The sequence below is a fragment of the Rutidosis leptorrhynchoides genome, chromosome 9 (assembly GCF_046630445.1).
Source record: "Rutidosis leptorrhynchoides isolate AG116_Rl617_1_P2 chromosome 9, CSIRO_AGI_Rlap_v1, whole genome shotgun sequence".
NCBI classification, from domain to species: domain Eukaryota; kingdom Viridiplantae; phylum Streptophyta; class Magnoliopsida; order Asterales; family Asteraceae; genus Rutidosis; species Rutidosis leptorrhynchoides.
In genome coordinates, this window is record NC_092341.1 from 124,257,072 (window position 1) to 124,275,337 (window position 18,266).

The following is an 18,266-nucleotide window of genomic DNA, read 5'->3' on the forward strand; positions in this document are numbered from 1 at the left end:
CCAATTTTCACGTAGCTACAACAAGCAAAAATAACCAATCTTGTTTTACCCATAACTTCTTCATTTTAAATCCGTTTTGAGTGAATCCAATTGCTATGGTTTCATATTGAACTTAAGTTTATGAATCTATACAGAAAAATTATAAGTTTATAGTCGGAATTACAGGTTACAAGTCGTTTTTGTAAAGGTAGTCATTTCAGTCGAAAGAACGACGTCTAGATGACCATTTTGGAAAACATACTTCCACTTTGAGTTTAACGATGATTTTTGGATATAGTTTCATGTTCATAAGAAAAATCATTTTCCCAGAAGAACCACTTTTAAATCAAAGTTTATCATAGTTTTTAATTAACTAACCCAAAACAGCCCGCGGTGTTACTACGACGGCGTATATCCGGTTTTACGGTGTTTTTCGTGTTTTCCGGTTTTAAATCATTAAGTTAGCATATCATATAGATATAGAACATGTGTTTATTTGATTTTAAAAGTCAAGTTAGAAGGATTAACTTTTTTTTGCGAACAAGTTTAGAATTAACTAAACTATGTTCTAGTGATTACATGTTCAAATCTTCGAATAAGATAGTTTTATATGTATGAATCGAATGATGTTATGAACATCATTACTACCTCAAGTTTAGTAGGTAAACCTACTGGAAGTGACAAGAAATGATCTAGCTTCAAAGGATCTTGGATGACTTGAAAGTTCTTGAAGCAGAATCATGACACGAAAACAAGTTCAAGTAAGATTTCTACTCGAAATAAGATTGTTATAGTTATAGAAATTGAATCAAAGTTTGAATATGAGTATTACCTTGTATTAGAAAGATATCTTACTGTAAATAAGAAAGATTTCTTGAGGTTGGATGATCACTTTACAAGATTGGAAGTAAGCTAGCAAGCTTGGAAGTATTCTTGATTTTATGAAACTAGAACTTGTAGAATTTATGAAGAATACTTAGAACTTGAAGATAGAACTTGAGAGAGATCAATTAGATGAAGAAAATTAAAGAATGAAAGTGTTTGTAGGTGTTTTTGGTCGTTGGTATATGGATTAGATATAAAAGATGTGTAATTTTGTTTTCATGTAAATAAGTCATGAATGATTACTCATATTTTTGTAATTTTATGAGATATTTCATGCTAGTTGTCAAATGATAGTTCCCACATGTGTTAGGTGACTCACATGGACTGCTAAGAGCTGATCATTGGAGTGTATATACCAATAGTACATACATCTAAAAGCTGTGTATTGTACGAGTACGAATACGGGTGCATACGAGTAGAATTGTTGATGAAACTGAACGAGGATGTAATTGTAAGCATTTTTGGTAAGTAGAAGTATTTTGATAAGTGTAAGTCTTTCAAAAGTGTATGAATACATATTAAAACACTACATGTATATACATTTTAACTGAGTCGTTAAGTCATTGTTAGTCGTTACATGTAAATGTTGATTTGAAACCTTTAAGTTAACGATCTTGGTAAATGTTGTTAACCCAATGTTTATTATATCTAATGAGATGTTAAATTATTATATTATCATGATATTATGATATATTAATATATCTTAATATGATATATATACATTCAAATGTCGTTACAACGATAATCGTTACATATATGTCTCGTTTCGAAAACCTTAAGTTAGTAGTCTTGTTTTTACATATGTAGTTCATTGTTAATATACATAATGACATATTTACTTATCATTTATCATGATTAAACATAGTGTATCAATATCTTAATATGATTCATATGTATTTAGTAAGACGTTGTTATAACGATAATCGTTATATATATCGTTTCGAGTTTCTTAATTCAATAAACTCAATTTTATGTATATAACTCATTGTTAAAATACCTAATGAGATACATACTTATCATAATATCATGTTAACTATATATATATATATATATATATATATATATATATATATATATATATATATATATATATATATATATATATATATATATATATATATATATATATATATATATATATATATATATATGTCATCATATAGTTTTTACAAGTTTTAGCGTTCGTGAATCACCGGTCAACTTGGGTGGTCAAATGTCTATATGAAACCTATTTCAATTAATCAAGTCTTAACAAGTTTGATTGCTTAACATGTTGGAAACACTTAATCATGTAAATATCAATTTCATTTAATATAAATAAACATGGAAAAGTTCGGGTCACTACAGTACCTACCCGTTAAATAAATTTCGTCCCGGAATTTTAAGTAGTTGAAGGTGTTGACGTATCTTCTGGAAATAAGTGCGGGTACTTCTTCTTCATCTGATCTTCTCGTTCCCAGGTGAACTCGGGTTCTCTACAAGCATTCCATCGAACCTTAACAATTGGTATCTTGTTTTGCTTAAGTCTTTTAACCTCACGATCCATTATTTCGACTGGTTCTTCGATGAATTGAAGTTTTTCGTTGATTTGGATTTCGTCTAACGGAATAGTGAGATCTTCTTTAGCAAAACAATTCTTCAAATTCGAGACATGGAAAGTGTTATGTACAGCCGCGAGTTGTTGAGGTAACTCAAGTCGGTAAGCTACTGGTCCGACACGATCAATAATCTTGAATGGTCCAATATACCTTGGATTTAATTTCCCTCGTTTACCAAATCGAACAACGCCTTTCCAAGGTGCAACCTTAAACATGACCATCTCTCCAATTTCAAATTCTATATCTTTTCTTTTAATGTCGGCGTAGCTCATTTGTCGACTTTAGGCGGTTTTCAACCGTTGTTGAATTAGGATGATATTCTCGGTAGTTTCTTGTATTATCTCCGGACCCGTAATCTGTCTATCCCCCACTTCACTCAAACAAATCGGAGACCTGCACTTTCTACCATAAAGTGCTTCAAACGGCGCCATCTCAATGCTTGAATGGTAGCTGTTGTTGTAGGAAAATTCTGCTAACGGTAGATGTCGATCCCAACTGTTTCCGAAATCAATAACACATGCTCGTAGCATGTCTTCAAGCGTTTGTATCGTCCTTTCGCTCTGCCCATCAGTTTGTGGATGATAGGCAGTACTCATGTCTAGACGAGTTCCTAATGCTTGCTGTAATGTCTGCCAGAATCTTGAAATAAATCTGCCATCCCTATCAGAGATAATAGAGATTGGTATTCCATGTCTGGAGACGACTTCCTTCAAATACAGTCGTGCTAACTTCTCCATCTTGTCATCTTCTCTTATTGGCAGGAAGTGTGCTGATTTGGTGAGACGATCAACTATTACCCAAATAGTATCAAAACCACTTGCATTCCTTGGCAATTTAGTGATGAAATCCATGGTAATGTTTTCCCATTTCCATTCCGGGATTTCGGGTTGTTGAAGTAGACCTGATGGTTTCTGATGCTCAGCTTTGACCTTAGAACACGTCAAACATTCTCCTACGTATTTAGCAACATCGGCTTTCATACCTGGCCACCAAAAATGTTTCTTGAGATCCTTGTACATCTTCCCCGTTCCGGGATGTATTGAATATTTGGTTTTATGTGCTTCTTTAAGTACCATTTCTCTCACATCTCCAAACCTTGGTACCCAAATTCTATCAGCCCTATATCGGGTTCCGTCTTCCCGAATATTAAGATGTTTCTCTGATCCTTTGGGTATCTCATTCTTCAACTTTCCTTCTTTTACAACTCCCTGTTGCGCCTCCTTTATTTGAGTAGTAAGGTTAGTACGAATAATTATATTCATAGCTTTTACCCGTATAGGTTCTCTGTCCTTTCTACTCAAAGCGTCGGCTACCACATTCGCCTTCCCCGGGTGGTATCGAATCTCAAAATCATAATCATTCAACAGTTCAATCCACCTGCGTTGTCTCATATTCAGTTGCTTCTGATTAAATATATGTTGGAGACTTTTGTGGTCGGTATATATAATACTTTTGACCCCATATAAATAATGCCTCCAAGTCTTTAATGCAAAAACAACAGCACCCAATTCCAAATCGTGAGTTGTATAATTTTGCTCGTGAATCTTCAATTGTCTAGACGCATAAGCAATCACCTTCGTTCGTTGCATTAATACACAACCGAGACCTTGCTTTGATGCGTCACAATAAATCACAAAATCATCATTCCCTTCAGGCAATGACAATATAGGTGCCGTAGTTAGCTTTTTCTTCAATAACTGAAACGCCTTCTCTTGTTCATCCTTCCATTCAAATTTCTTCCCTTTATGCGTTAATGCGGTCAAGGGTTTTGCTATTTTGAAGAAATCTTGGATGAATCTTCTGTAGTAACCAGCCAATCCTAAAAATTGACGTATATGCTTCAGAGTTTTTGGGGTTTCCCACTTTTCAACGGTTTCGATCTTTGCCGGGTCCACCTGGATACCTTCTTTGTTCACTATGTGACCGAGGAATTGAACTTCTTCCAACCAAAATGCACACTTTGAAAACTTAGCGTACAGTTTTTCTTTCCTCAATACTTCTAGCACTTTTCTCAAATGTTCTTCGTGCTCTTGATCATTCTTTGAGTAAATAAGTATGTCATCGATGAAAACAATGACAAACTTGTCAAGATATGGCCCACACACTCGGTTCATAAGGTCCATGAACACAGCTGGTGCGTTAGTCAATCCAAACGGCATAACCATAAACTCGTAATGACCGTAACGCGTCCTAAAAGCAGTCTTTGGAATATAATCCTCCTTCACCCGCATTTGATGATATCCAGAACGTAAATCGATCTTCGAATAAACAGACGAGCCTTGTAGTTGATCAAATAAGTCTTCGATTCTCGGTAGTGGGTAGCGGTTCTTGATGGTAAGTTTGTTCAACTCTCGTTAGTCGATACACAACCTGAATGTATCATCTTTCTTCTTGACAAACAAAACAGGAGCTCCCCATGGTGATGTGCTTGGTCGAATGAAACCACGCTCTAAAAGTTCCTGTAACTTACTTTGTAATTCTTTCATTTCGCTGGGTGCGAGTCTATATGGAGCACGAGCTATTGGTGCAGCTCCTGGTACAAAGTCTATTTGAAATTCAACGGATCGATGTGGGGGTAATCCCGGTAATTCTTTCGGAAATACATCGGGAAATTCTTTTGCGACGGGAACATCACTGATGTTCTTTTCTTCAGGTTTAACTTCCTCGATGTGTGCTAGAATGACGTAACAACCTTTTTCTTATTAGTTTTTGCGCCTTCAAACTACTAATAAGATTTAATTTCGCGTTGTTCTTTTCTCCGTACACCATTAAAGGTTTTCCTTTTTCACGCATAATGCGAATCGCATTTTTGTAACAAACGACCTCTGCTCTCACCTTTTTCAACCAGTCCATGCCAATTATTACATCAAAACTCCCTAACTCGACTGGTATTAAATCAATTTTAAACGTTTCATCCCCAAGTTTAATTTCTCTCTCCCGACATATATTATCTGCTGAAATTAATTTACCGTTTGCTAATTCGAGTAAAAATTTACTATTCAAAGGCGTCAATGGGCAACTTAATTTAGCACAAAATTCTCTACTCATATAGCTTCTATCCGCACCCGAATCAAATAAAACATAAGCAGATTTATCGTCAATAAGAAACGTACCCGTAACAAGCTCCGGGTCTTCCTGTGCTTCTGCCGCATTAATATTGAAAACTCTTCCACGGCCCTGCCCATTAGTATTCCCCTGATTCGGGCAATTTCTAATAATGTGGCCCGGTTTTCCACATTTATAACAAACAGCGTTGGTATTACTTGCTCCGACACTATTCGTTTCGGCATTACTTGTTCCGACATTATTTGTTCCTTTAGTTCTGTTAAACTTTGGTCCGTAGACCTCACACTTTGTCGCGCTATGACCATTTCTTTTACACCTGTTGCAAAATGTCGTGCAAAACCCCTGATGATTTTCTTCACACCTATGACATGGCTGTTTTTGGTTTTTGTTGCCGTTGTTGTTATTGAGGTTGTTGTTGGGATTGTTATTGTTGTTGAAACGGTTGTTGTAGTTGTTGTTGGGATGTTTGTTGTAGTTATTGTTAGGATTACGGTTATTGTTGCGATTGCTGTTGCGGTTGTTGGGATAGTTGTTGCGATTTTGGTTGTAATTGTTGTTGTTGTTGTACTGGTGACTCTTGTCACCGTTTTCCTCCCACTTCCTCTTGAGTTGTTTCGTGTTGGCTTCTTCGGCCGCCTGCTCTTTAATTCTTCCCTCAATATGATTTATGAGTTTATGAGCCGTTCGACTTGCCTTTTGTATAGAAGTGGGCTCGTGTGAACTCACATCTTCTTGAATCCTTACTGGTAACCCTTTTACAAACGCGTCGATCTTCTCTTCTTCATCTTCGAATGCTCCCGGACACAATAGGCACAACTCTGTGAATCGTCGTTCATATGTGGTAACGTCGAACCCTTGTGTTCGTAACTCTCTAAGTTCTGCCGTGAGTTTATTGACTTCGTTTCTAGGACGGTACTGCTCGTTCATCAATTGCTTGAATGCCGACCACGGTATTGCGTAAGCGGCATTTTGTCCTACCTGTTCAAGATAGGTGTTCCACCACGTTAACGCAGTACCTGTGAAGGTATGCGTAGCGTACATAACTTTGTCCTCTTCAGTACACTTACTTATGGCAAACACCGATTCGACTTTCTCGGTCCACCATTTCAATCCAATTGGTCCTTCGGTTCCATCAAATTCCAAAGGTTTGCAGGCAGTGAATTCTTTGTAGGAGCATCCTACACGATTTCTTGCGCCGTTAGCTGCATTGCTAGATTCAGAGTTATTGTTGGTATGTAGCGCAGCATGTACTGCGGCTATGTTTGCAGCAAGAAAGGTACGAAATTCCTCTTCGCTCATATTCATGGTGTGTCGAGTAGTCGGTGCCATTTCCTTCAAAATAGCCAACTAAATCGAGTTAATCATACAGAATATTAAGAGTAGTCAATAGTATTTCGTAGCATAATATGAACTCATTTATAAAAGCTTTTTCTTCATATTAGCGTTTTATAAGTTTAAATTCGGGTACTACCTACCCGTTAAGTTCATACTTAGTAGCTAATATACAATTCAACTACTAAAATTCCATATGAAAAACAGATTATAAAAATATATCACATACAAATATTCTTCAAACTTACAACTTCGCTATATTACATATAACATGAAATATAGTACACTTTGATACATGACAGTTTTGAAGATAAATCTAGTTAATACGCAAGTTGTTCAGCAAAAGAAATAAAGACACGTAATTCATAAGTCCAGAAACAAGTCATGCATTCTGGTTTTACTAAGACGACTTCCCATCCTTGGTCTTGTGGAAAATAACCGTTATGACCATTGGCTAGGCAGCATGTTGTAATGTCGTCAAAAGAACGAGGGTTTCGTAATGTCCAACAGCCCCGTAATAATCTAAAAACCTTGTTTCTCACCCCAACTACTGAATCCGTCACTTGTGGAAAGGTCTTATTTAAAAGTTACAATCCGATGTTCTTTTTCTCACTTTGGTAAGAAGCGAACATCACTAACCCGTAAGCATAACATGCTTCTTTATGTTGCATGTTAGAAGCTCTTTCTAATTCACGAAATCCTATGTTGGGATATGTTGAGTCAAAATAGGTTCTTAACCCGTAGCGTAAAATTGCATTTGGGTTCCCCGCATTTAATGCTTTAAAGAAAACACGGCGTAACTTACGGTCTCCCCAGTGTGATATACCCCACCTATCAAAGGAAAGCCTTTTATAAACTAAGGCATTTCTGGAAAGTCTTTCAAATGTTTGACAAGTTAATTTCGCCATAACTAAATGTGCTGATGAATTCTGACCGATTCTAGACAAGATTTCCTCAATCATATCCTCTGGTAGGTCTTCTAAAATATTCGGTTGTCTACCCTTAACGTCCATTTTGTTTTTATACTGTAAAATAGACAAGGATTAGATTCGTAAAAGATAATTAACAAACAATACAAGCAATTTTTACATAGAACATAAAAGTACAAGCACACTACAATACATATAATACACAACATGATTACAACCGTCTAATCTAAATCACTGGTTTCTTCTTCTTCGGACTTGGTTCGTTTTCCTAATTTTTTAGGAATATATGGTGTTCCTCTAATACGAGCCGTCATTTTCCACAATGGTTTAGAGAAACCTGGTGGTTTCGAGGTTCCCGGGTCATTGTTACATTTTAGGAAATATGGATGTTGTCGATACATATAAAGTTCATCGGGGTTGGAATCGGGTTTCTCTATTTTTATACCTTGTCCCTTATTATTTTCTTTCGCTTTATTAAATTGGGTCGAGGTAATTTCTATAACATCATCGGAATCCTCATCAGGATCCGATTCATCGAAAAATTGGTAATTTTCCCAATATTTTGCTTCCTCAGCGGAAACACCATTGACCATTATTAACTTTGGTCCATTGGTTGAGGATTTTCTTTTATTTGACCGGTTTTCTGTGGTTCCTACTATTCCCCCCTCCGGAACCTCTTCTTCTTCCGGTTCCTCTTCTTCTAGTTCCTCTTCTTCTAGTTCCTCTTCTTCCGGTTCCTCTTCTTCCGGTTCCGTTTCCTCTTCTTCCGGTTCTTCGGGAACTTGTGAATCTTGCCAATTTATATTCGACTCTTCGTTATTATTAGGTGAGTCAATGGGATTTGTGCTAGAGGTAGACATCTATCACACAATATCAAACATGTTAAGAGATTAATATATCACATAATATTTATATGTTAATAATATATAGTTTCCAACAAAAATGTTAAGCAATCATTTTTAAAGAAAACACGGTCGAAGTCCAGACTCACTAATGCATCCTAACAAACTCGATAAGTCACACTAATGCAAATTTTCTGGTTCTCCAAGACCAACGCTCGGATACCAACTGAAATGTCCCGTTCATATTGATTATAAACGTTCCATATTAATTGATTTCGTCACGAGGTTTTGACCTCTATATGAGACGTTTTTCAAAGACTGCATTCATTTTTAAAACAACCATAACCTTTATTTTATCTATAAAGGTTTAAAAAGCATTACGTAGATTATCAAATAATGATAATCTAAAATATAACGTTTACACACGACCATTACATAATGGTTTAGAATAAGAATATATTACATCAAAATAAGTTTCTTGAATGCAGTTTTTACATAATATCATACAAGCATGGACTCCAAATCTTGTCCTTATTTTAGTATGCAACAGCGGAAGCTCTTAATAATCACCTGAGAATAAACATGCTTAAAACGTCAACAAAAATGTTGGTGAGTTATAGGTTTAACCTATATATTATCAAATCATAATAATAGACCACAAGATTTCATATTTCAATATACATCCCATACATAGAGATAAAATTCATTCATATGGTGAACACCTGGTAACCGACATTAAAAAGATGCATATAAGAATATCCCCTATCATTCCGGGAAATCCTTCGGACATGATAAAAACGAATTCGAAGTACTAAAGTATCCGGTACTTTGGATGGGGTTCGTTAGGCCCAATAGATCTATCTTTAGGATCGCGTCAATTAGTAGATCGGTTTACTAATTCTTAGGCTACCAAGCAAAAGGGGCATATTCGGCTTCGATCATTCACCCATATAATGTAGTTTCGTTTACTTGTGTCTATTTCGTAAAACATTTATAAAACTGCATGTATTCTCATCCCAAAATATTAGATTTTAAAAGTGGGACTATAACTCACTTTCACAGATTTTTACTTCGTCGGGAAGTAAGACTTCGCCATTGGTCGATTCATGAACCTATAACAAATATGTACATATATATCAAAGTATGTTCAAAATATATTTACAACATTTTTAATACGTTTTAATGTTTTAAGTTTATTAAGTCAGCTGTCCTCGTTAGTAACCTACAACTAGTTATCCACAATTAGATGTACAGAAATAAATCGATATATATTATCTTGAATCAATCCACGACCCATTGTATACACGTCTCAGGCTAGATCACAACTCAAACTATATATATTTTTGGAATCAACCTCAACCCTGTATAGCTAACTCCGACATTACTGCATATAGAGTGTCTATGGTTGTTCCAAATAATATATATAGATGGGTCGATATGATATGTCAAAACATTTGCATACGTGTCTATGGTATCCCAAGATTACATAATATATTAGAATACATGTATAATATAATATAAGTTAGCTAGGATATGATTAATATAGATTTGTTACCAATTTTCACGTAGCTACAACAAGCAAAAATAACCAATCTTGTTTTACCCATAACTTCTTCGTTTTAAATCCGTTTTGAGTGACTCCAATTGCTATGGTTTCATATTGAACTTAAGTTTATGAATCTATACAGAAAAAGTATAAGTTTATAGTCGGAATTACAGGTTACAAGTCATTTTTGTAAAGGTAGTCATTTCAGTCGAAAGAACGACGTCTAGATGACCATTTTGGAAAACATACTTCCACTTCGAGTTTAACGATGATTTTTGGATATAGTTTCATGTTCATAAGAAAAATCATTTTCCCAGAAGAACCACTTTTAAATCAAAGTTTATCATAGTTTTTAATTAACTAACCCAAAACAGCCCGCGGTGTTACTACGACGGCGTATATCCGGTTTTACGGTGTTTTTCGTGTTTTCCTGTTTTAAATCATTAAGTTAGCATATCATATAGATATAGAACATGTGTTTATTTGATTTTAAAAGTCAAGTTAGAAGGATTAACTTTTGTTTGCAAACAAGTTTAGAATTAACTAAACTATGTTCTAGTGATTACATGTTCAAATCTTCTAATAAGATAGTTTTATATGTATGAATCGAATGATGTTATGAACATCATTACTACCTCAAGTTTAGTAGGTAAACCTACTGGAAGTGACAAGAAATGATCTAGCTTCAAAGGATCTTGGATGGCTTGAAAGTTCTTGAAGCAGAATCATGACACAAAAACAAGTTCAAGTAAGATTTCCACTCGAAATAAGATTGTTATAGTTATAGAAATTGAATCAAAGTTTGAATATGAGTATTACCTTGTATTAGAAAGATATCTTACTGTAAATAAGAAAGATTTCTTGAGGTTGGATGATCACTTTACAAGATTGGAAGTAAGCTAGCAAGCTTGAAAGTATTCTTGATTTTATGAAACTAGAACTTGTAGAATTTATGAAGAATACTTAGAACTTGAAGATAGAACTTGAGAGAGATCAATTAGATGAAGAAAATTGAAGAATGAAAGTGTTTGTAGGTGTTTTTGGTCGTTGGTATATGGATTAGATATAAAGGATGTGTAATTTTGTTTTCATGTAAATAAGTCATGAATGATTACTCATATTTTTGTAATTTTATGAGATATTTCATGCTAGTTGTCAAATGATAGTTCCCACATGTGTTAGGTGACTCACATGTGCTGCTAAGAGCTGATCATTGGAGTGTATATACCAATAGTACATACATCTAAAAGCTGTGTATTGTACGAGTACGAATACAGGTGCATACGAGTAGAATTGTTGATGAAACTGAACGAGGATGTAATTGTAAGCATTTTTGATAAGTAGAAGTATTTTGATAAGTGTTTTGAAGTCTTTCAAAAGTGTATGAATACATATTAAAACACTACATGTATATACATTTTAATTGAGTCGTTAAGTCATCGTTAGTCGTTACATGTAAATGTTGATTTGAAACCTTTAAGTTAACGATCTTGTTAAATGTTGTTAACCCAATGTTTATTATATCTAATGAGATGTTAAATTATTATATTATCATGATATTATGATATATTACTATATCTTAATATGATATATATACATTTAAATGTCGTTACAACGATAATCGTTACATATATGTCTCGTTTCGAAAACCTTAAGTTAGTAGTCTTGTTTTTACATATGTAGTTCATTGTTAATATACATAATGACATGTTTACTTATCATTTATCATGATTAAACATAGTGTATCAATATCTTAATATGATTCATATGTATTTAGTAAGACGTTGTTATAACGATAATCGTTATATATATCGTTTCGAGTTTCTTAATTCAATAAACTCAATTTTATGTATATAACTCATTGTTAACATACCTAATGAGATACATAATTATCATAATATCATGTTAACTATATATATATATATATATATATATATATATATATATATATATATATATATATATATATATATATATATATATATATATTCATATATATGTTATCATATAGTTTTTACAATTTTTAGCGTTCGTGAATCACCGGTCAACTTGGGTGGTCAAATGTCTATATGAAACCTATTTCAATTAATCAAGTCTTAACAAGTTTGATTGCTTAACATGTTGGAAACACTTAATCATGTAAATATCAATTTCATTTAATATAAATAAACATGGAAAAGTTCGGGTCACTACATCGGAGAGATCTCGGACGTTGACTTACGTTGACTTTATATTTTTTTTTAAATAAAAAAATATATATAAATATAAATATATGTATATTTATATATGTTTTTACTAGATTTTACAAGAAAATCCAGGAAATGAGTGAGAAAATTTTTAGAAATTACGAGATTTTACAAGAAAATCCGAGAAATGAGCAAAAAAAATCAGAGAAATCGTGGCTTCGACCAAGTTTAACCTCGTTGACCGAGAAATATCGGGAGATAGACATCTCGTCTCGGCTGCCTTCCAAAAAAAAGATCTCGGGGAGAAATAAAGAGATTTACAACACTGGTTATGCGAAGTATCCGAAAGGTCGGTGGCGTGTGCTGACGTAGCTGCGTGCTGCTCACGCGCCTAGTAAAAGGGCTTAAGCATTGAAGCTGCCTGCAGGGCTTACGCATGACGCTGAGCGGCCTGCTGAACGCTGGACGGCAATTGCTAAAAACTGTCAAGTATTGCCATCTTTTATGCTTTTTGATCCATTCTGCTGTATGAAAATGATGTTTTTATGCGTGTAACCCCTAGAATACACCATTATCGTACATGATAGGGATCAAAATATGAAATTCATCATGTACTTTTTGATGTTTAAGACAGCTCAACAATACCCAACACATAGTGACAAAGGTTAATAAGGTAATGACAGATAGTGACAACAGATTTTGAGTTCGATCACGAACTTCTGATCTGCTTAATGATGTAATGATGTAATTTGTATCCTGTTGATCTTTATGATCTATTTATAATATACATATATTTTCGCCAAAAAAAAAAAAAAAAGATAGTGACAAAAATTAAGCTTCAACAGTCACTTACCATAAATAGAAAAAGCAGAATTAGTACCAACTTTGTATAAGGCTCCATGCCTTTTATATTTTTAGCCGTTTAACGCTACTCTATAAATAGAGGATGATTTCTTTGTAACTGAATTAATTCTATTAAGCAGGGAACATTCAAAATATAGCTAATTAACTAACTTTATCAATTCAATTGATCAGATTCTGGTTTATCAATAAAAAAATCAAAAATAGTTAATTTACAACAATACGGAATGAATGTAGCATTCACGTTAGATGCGTCACCAATGACTGTATGACTCTAGTGGGGCGTTTTCCGTCAACGTTCGTGCCAGATCAAGGGAGAAGACAGCACTCAAATGGTGGGACTTAACATTTCCTTTCTTTTTTCTCTCCTTTTCCCATTTTGATTGTCACAATAACTAAAATTTTCTTTTAAAAAAACTTAGCCACAAGAGATAGTGAGTTGTAGGTAATCGAAGGGAAGAAAAGGTGTACATGGGGATAAGATTTTGATAGTCTACTTTGTTTCTATGATAGTTTTCTTTAATTCCCCTGTATTTTTGTTTGTGTTTGTGAATTTGCCTTCACTTAAATAAACTTAAATAGCCCATTTATCACCTAGAAGCCCATTTATAAGCTAGAAAACCATTTATAAGTTAGAAGCCCATGTATAAGTCAGAAGCCCAATTTTACGGCTAGAAGCCTTTTGTAAAGATAAAATAAAAGGATATTCGCCAAAATACACTTTTTTTTTAAAATTTTCGTTCAAAATACAGTTTTTGAAAAAAAATTGTCTTTTTACACCATTAGATCGACCAACAATATGGTCGACTACCCTTTTAACTTGGCCGGCATCTCATTTTTCAAGGTGGTCGACCAAACTTCATCCAGAGCATGGTCGACTACCACCTCAATTACACATGGTCGACCACAAAGAAAAAAAACAACGCGGACGACCAATGAGTTGGTCGACTTCCCTGGATTCAGGTTTTACGCATCCCGAAATCTGCAAAATCCGTGCAAGTCTTTAACAGTTGTTAGTGATACTTTTTCCAGCTTCTTTAATGTCTCCACACCTCAACAATTTTGGGAGTCGACCATGTATTGGGTCGCCTACATTTTTCCTTGTTGGGGTAGTGGACCATGAAAAAATGTGAGGTAGTCGACCATGTTTACACGGTGGTCGACCGGAAACTCAATGAAGCTTGGTCGACCACCTTGAAAAATGAGGTGGTCGACCAAGGTATATGGTGGTCGACCAAAACGTTGGTCGACTCAATGGTGTATATTGGCAAATTTTTTTAAAAAAGTGTATTTTGTGACAAAAGTTTTTAAAAAAGTGTGTGTTAGTCAATTACCCTAAAATAAATATAAAAGGGTGGTGTTGCAGTTGGTGTTGCATCAATGGGAGTGATGAGACCGGAACTTGTAATGAAATCGAGGCCCGAGTTTTAGGTATTTATGGATTGATTATTGCAGTTATTATTACTACTATAATCAATTCAAAGGCCAAATCCTATTATTTTTTTGATGGTTATGCGCATTTATCATCTGGTATTGCTTGTGGTCTTGCTGGACTTTCGGCTGAAATGGCTTCGGAATCGTTGGCAATGCTGGTGTTACGTATTTTATTCTTTTACACTTATTTCTAGTTTTATTTTCAGTGTGTTCTGTTTCAATAATTACTGAAGTATTTAAGTGTTATGTGTTTGTGTTGCTTAGTTGTTTGATATTTTATGGGCAGAACCAATACGTTCACATCCTTAACAAATCGATAGATAACTATAAGTATTCAGGAAGAGTACTTTGAGCAGTTATTAGTATTACTGATAACTACCTGTATTTATATGTTTTAGTAAATGAAAATAGGATCATCTACAATTTTATTGTTTCAAGGCAACATAATATGTGTAATGCCAAATCTCTGATATAACTTATTTTTTTTAACGTTCTTGGAATTTTTTTTTCTACTAGGTTGTGACTATGAATAGAAACCGCATATGAGGGGCAGTGGCGGAGGGATATAGAGCATGGTGTGGTCAAATGACACCAACGGATAAAAAAATAAGCTACTAGTTATGTAATATTTTAGGTAAAATTTGTGGATTCTAAACAATTGACACCAACCAAATTTTTATACATTACACTATCCCATATATAAAACTCACGGCCCAATTATTTTTTATTACATGTTGTCATTACTCCAATACTCCATTAGCCCACTAGCCCAATTCTATTATATTAATATGAAGTAATACTGAGCAATTGCAATTACGGAGTAAATAATACGGAGTAAAATTGCCTGGGGTTAAGGGGTTCATACGGAGTAAAGAAAATGACCAAATTGAATTTGTCGCTAGCAAAGGAGATTAGGAGAAGACGATAACCGCTACAAGTGTAACCATCAATTCTCAATTAAGTTTTTAATCTCAATTTAGGTATCAATATATCTTTTAGTCTGTTACTTGTATTTTTTTTGTTATCTAAAATTTTAGGGTTTATTATTTACTTACTTTTTTAAGTATTATGCTTAATTTAATTTGAGTGTTTGATAATCCTGATTTACTTGATATTATCATCATATTATGAATTGTTTATGTTACTTATTTGTACAATTTATTTAATGTTGATTTTATAGAGATGCAAGGCACACTTGATAACTTTGTAAGAAAAAGAAAACCATCCAATATGGGAGAACCTTCAAGCACAAATGTTTCCAACAAAATTCCAAGATCTAACTCTATTCCTTCAAAGACAAAAGAAATTGATATAACTAATCTTCCTTGGGATCCCGCAGACAGAAAAAATATATTAGACTATGACCCTAATAAAAGAGATGAAATTAGGAGACTTTATTTGCAAAGAGGACCTTTTCAACCACGTGGTCATGTGTGTCCGACAAAAAAAGTAGCGTCCGCTAATAGACGTTTTGTCCTAGCTTGGTTTGATGAATATTGTTGGTTAGAGTATAGCGTAAAGGCGGACAAGGCATTTTGTTTGTGGTGTTACTTATGTAGAGATCATGTAGATAAACAATGTGGGAGTGATGCATTTGTGACCGATGGATTTAGCAATTGGAACAAAAAAAAAATAGATTCAGTGTTCATGAGGGTGATGTAAATAGCTTTCACAATAGAGCACGTCTAAAATGTGAAGATTTAATGAAGCCAAAGCAATCTATAGCTGTTACTCTTAATAAGCAATATGATATTGAGAAGCAAGAGTATCCAATGGATTTTAGTCAAGCTGATAGAGATCATCTTAAGCGTGAACTTGATGTCTACTATGTGATTATGCGGCGCGATGAACAATTTGCCAACCTAAACGGGATTAGCGACCTAGCTAGATTGATGGTTAAAACTGAAAAAGATATATCATTTCGCTATGTCTACCGGTTATTAAAGCTTGCCTTGGTTTTGCCTGTTGCAACTGCAACAGTAGAGAGGTGTTTTTCGACAATGAAGCTTCTAAAATCATATTTGCGTAATCGAATGAATGATGATTTCTTAAATGGTTGTCTTCTTGGTGCCATAGAAAGAGAAGCGCTTGCTAGAGTTAAAGATGAAACAATTATGAATCGTTTCCAACGAATGAAATATCGTAGGGGACAATTGTAATACTAAAGTAAGTAGAATTCTTATTTTTGTACTTGATCGTAGTTTTTCGATTATTTTTGCTACGTAATACATTTCATTGCCATTTTATGACACCATCCACTTATAATCCTGGCTCCGCCACTGATGAGGGGTGAGAGTTTTGTCGTCCCTGTCTTGATTTTCCTTAGTTGATCTAAAGTTTGTGAGAAACCAGAGACAAGATTTCAATAGAATAATGGAACACAGGCCCAAACATGAACAAAACCATGATTGTTACGTGTAGATCTCATTACGTGCTTGATCATAGTAAAGGGATGTAATAATGTTTTCAAGTGCTTCTTTGACGATGTTACTTTTGATCTTATTATCTCCATTTAGTGTAGCATTGTTTAAGTTTATTTTAGCGATACATTTCTCAATCTGTATGTCGGTGACATTGATAAAATCAACTCTAACGCAAACTTTGGCCGTTAAAAAAAAAAAAAAAAAAAAAAAAAAATTCTAACGCAAACTATATATAATTGAACTACAATAAATAAATAGAACTTTAAAGGAAACGCGCCAACAGAAACTTTTCGATTATCATTATTAACAACCCTAATCCTGAACATCTAAATGTTATTTTGGTTAATAATGCATAAAGACTTACCTCTGATATCGGTTCTTAGATTCACTGATTTATTGATACAATCCCACATTGACTAGAGAACAAACTAGTTGATGCTTTATAAGGGTGGGTGTCCCCTCCTCCTTCAAGCTAGCTTTTGGGAGTGAGTTCTACACTACCCCTTGTAAGGTTGATGCATGCCTAGCGTGGGATAGGCTTGTATCATTGGTGCTCTCGTTGAGAGATCCCATCTTTCAAGATCCCAACACCTCGGAGTGGTGGCCTATGGAGTGGTGGCTTGGATTGGAAGAGAGAGGGTGCCAACCGTGACCAACATAGCCGTGACCAACGAGGCCTCGGAGTGGTGGCTTGGACCGAAAGAAAGGGTGCCAACCGTGACCAACGAGGACGTTGAATCTTTAAAGGGTGGGGTATTGATACAATCCCACATTGACTAGAGAACAAACTAGTTGATGCTTTATAAGGGTGGGTGTCCCTTATGCCTAGCGTGGGATAGGCTTGTATCATTTATCCTTGTAGAAAGAACCTAAATGTTAGAAACAAAGTTGATTTCCTAATGGAAACGAACTCTTGGGAGAGCTTGTGACATCTTTTGAGAATCAGACTATGGAATTCAAAATACAATACTAATGACATTTATCATAACTGATCAACAAGACATTATCATTTTCTTCTGCAAGGATAAATCTGTTGATCTAAGGACTGACAACAGAGGAAGTCTTTATGCACTATTTACGAATACAAAAATTAAGTGGTCAAGATAAAGACTGTTAATAAAGATAGTCTTTGCTAACACGTTTCCTTTATAGTTCTATTCATTCATTGTAGCTCTATTACATATG

At 34.5% G+C, this 18,266-nt stretch overlaps 1 protein-coding gene across 1 annotated transcript; it reads left to right on the top strand.

Moving 5' to 3' along the window:
• Positions 1–16,361: 16,361 nt before the first annotated feature.
• On the top strand, positions 16,362–16,817 carry LOC139868365 (uncharacterized). The gene has a single exon (XM_071856697.1). The coding sequence runs from the start codon at positions 16,362–16,364 to the stop codon at positions 16,815–16,817; it is 456 nt and encodes a 151-aa protein (XP_071712798.1).
• Positions 16,818–18,266: the final 1,449 nt, after the last annotated feature.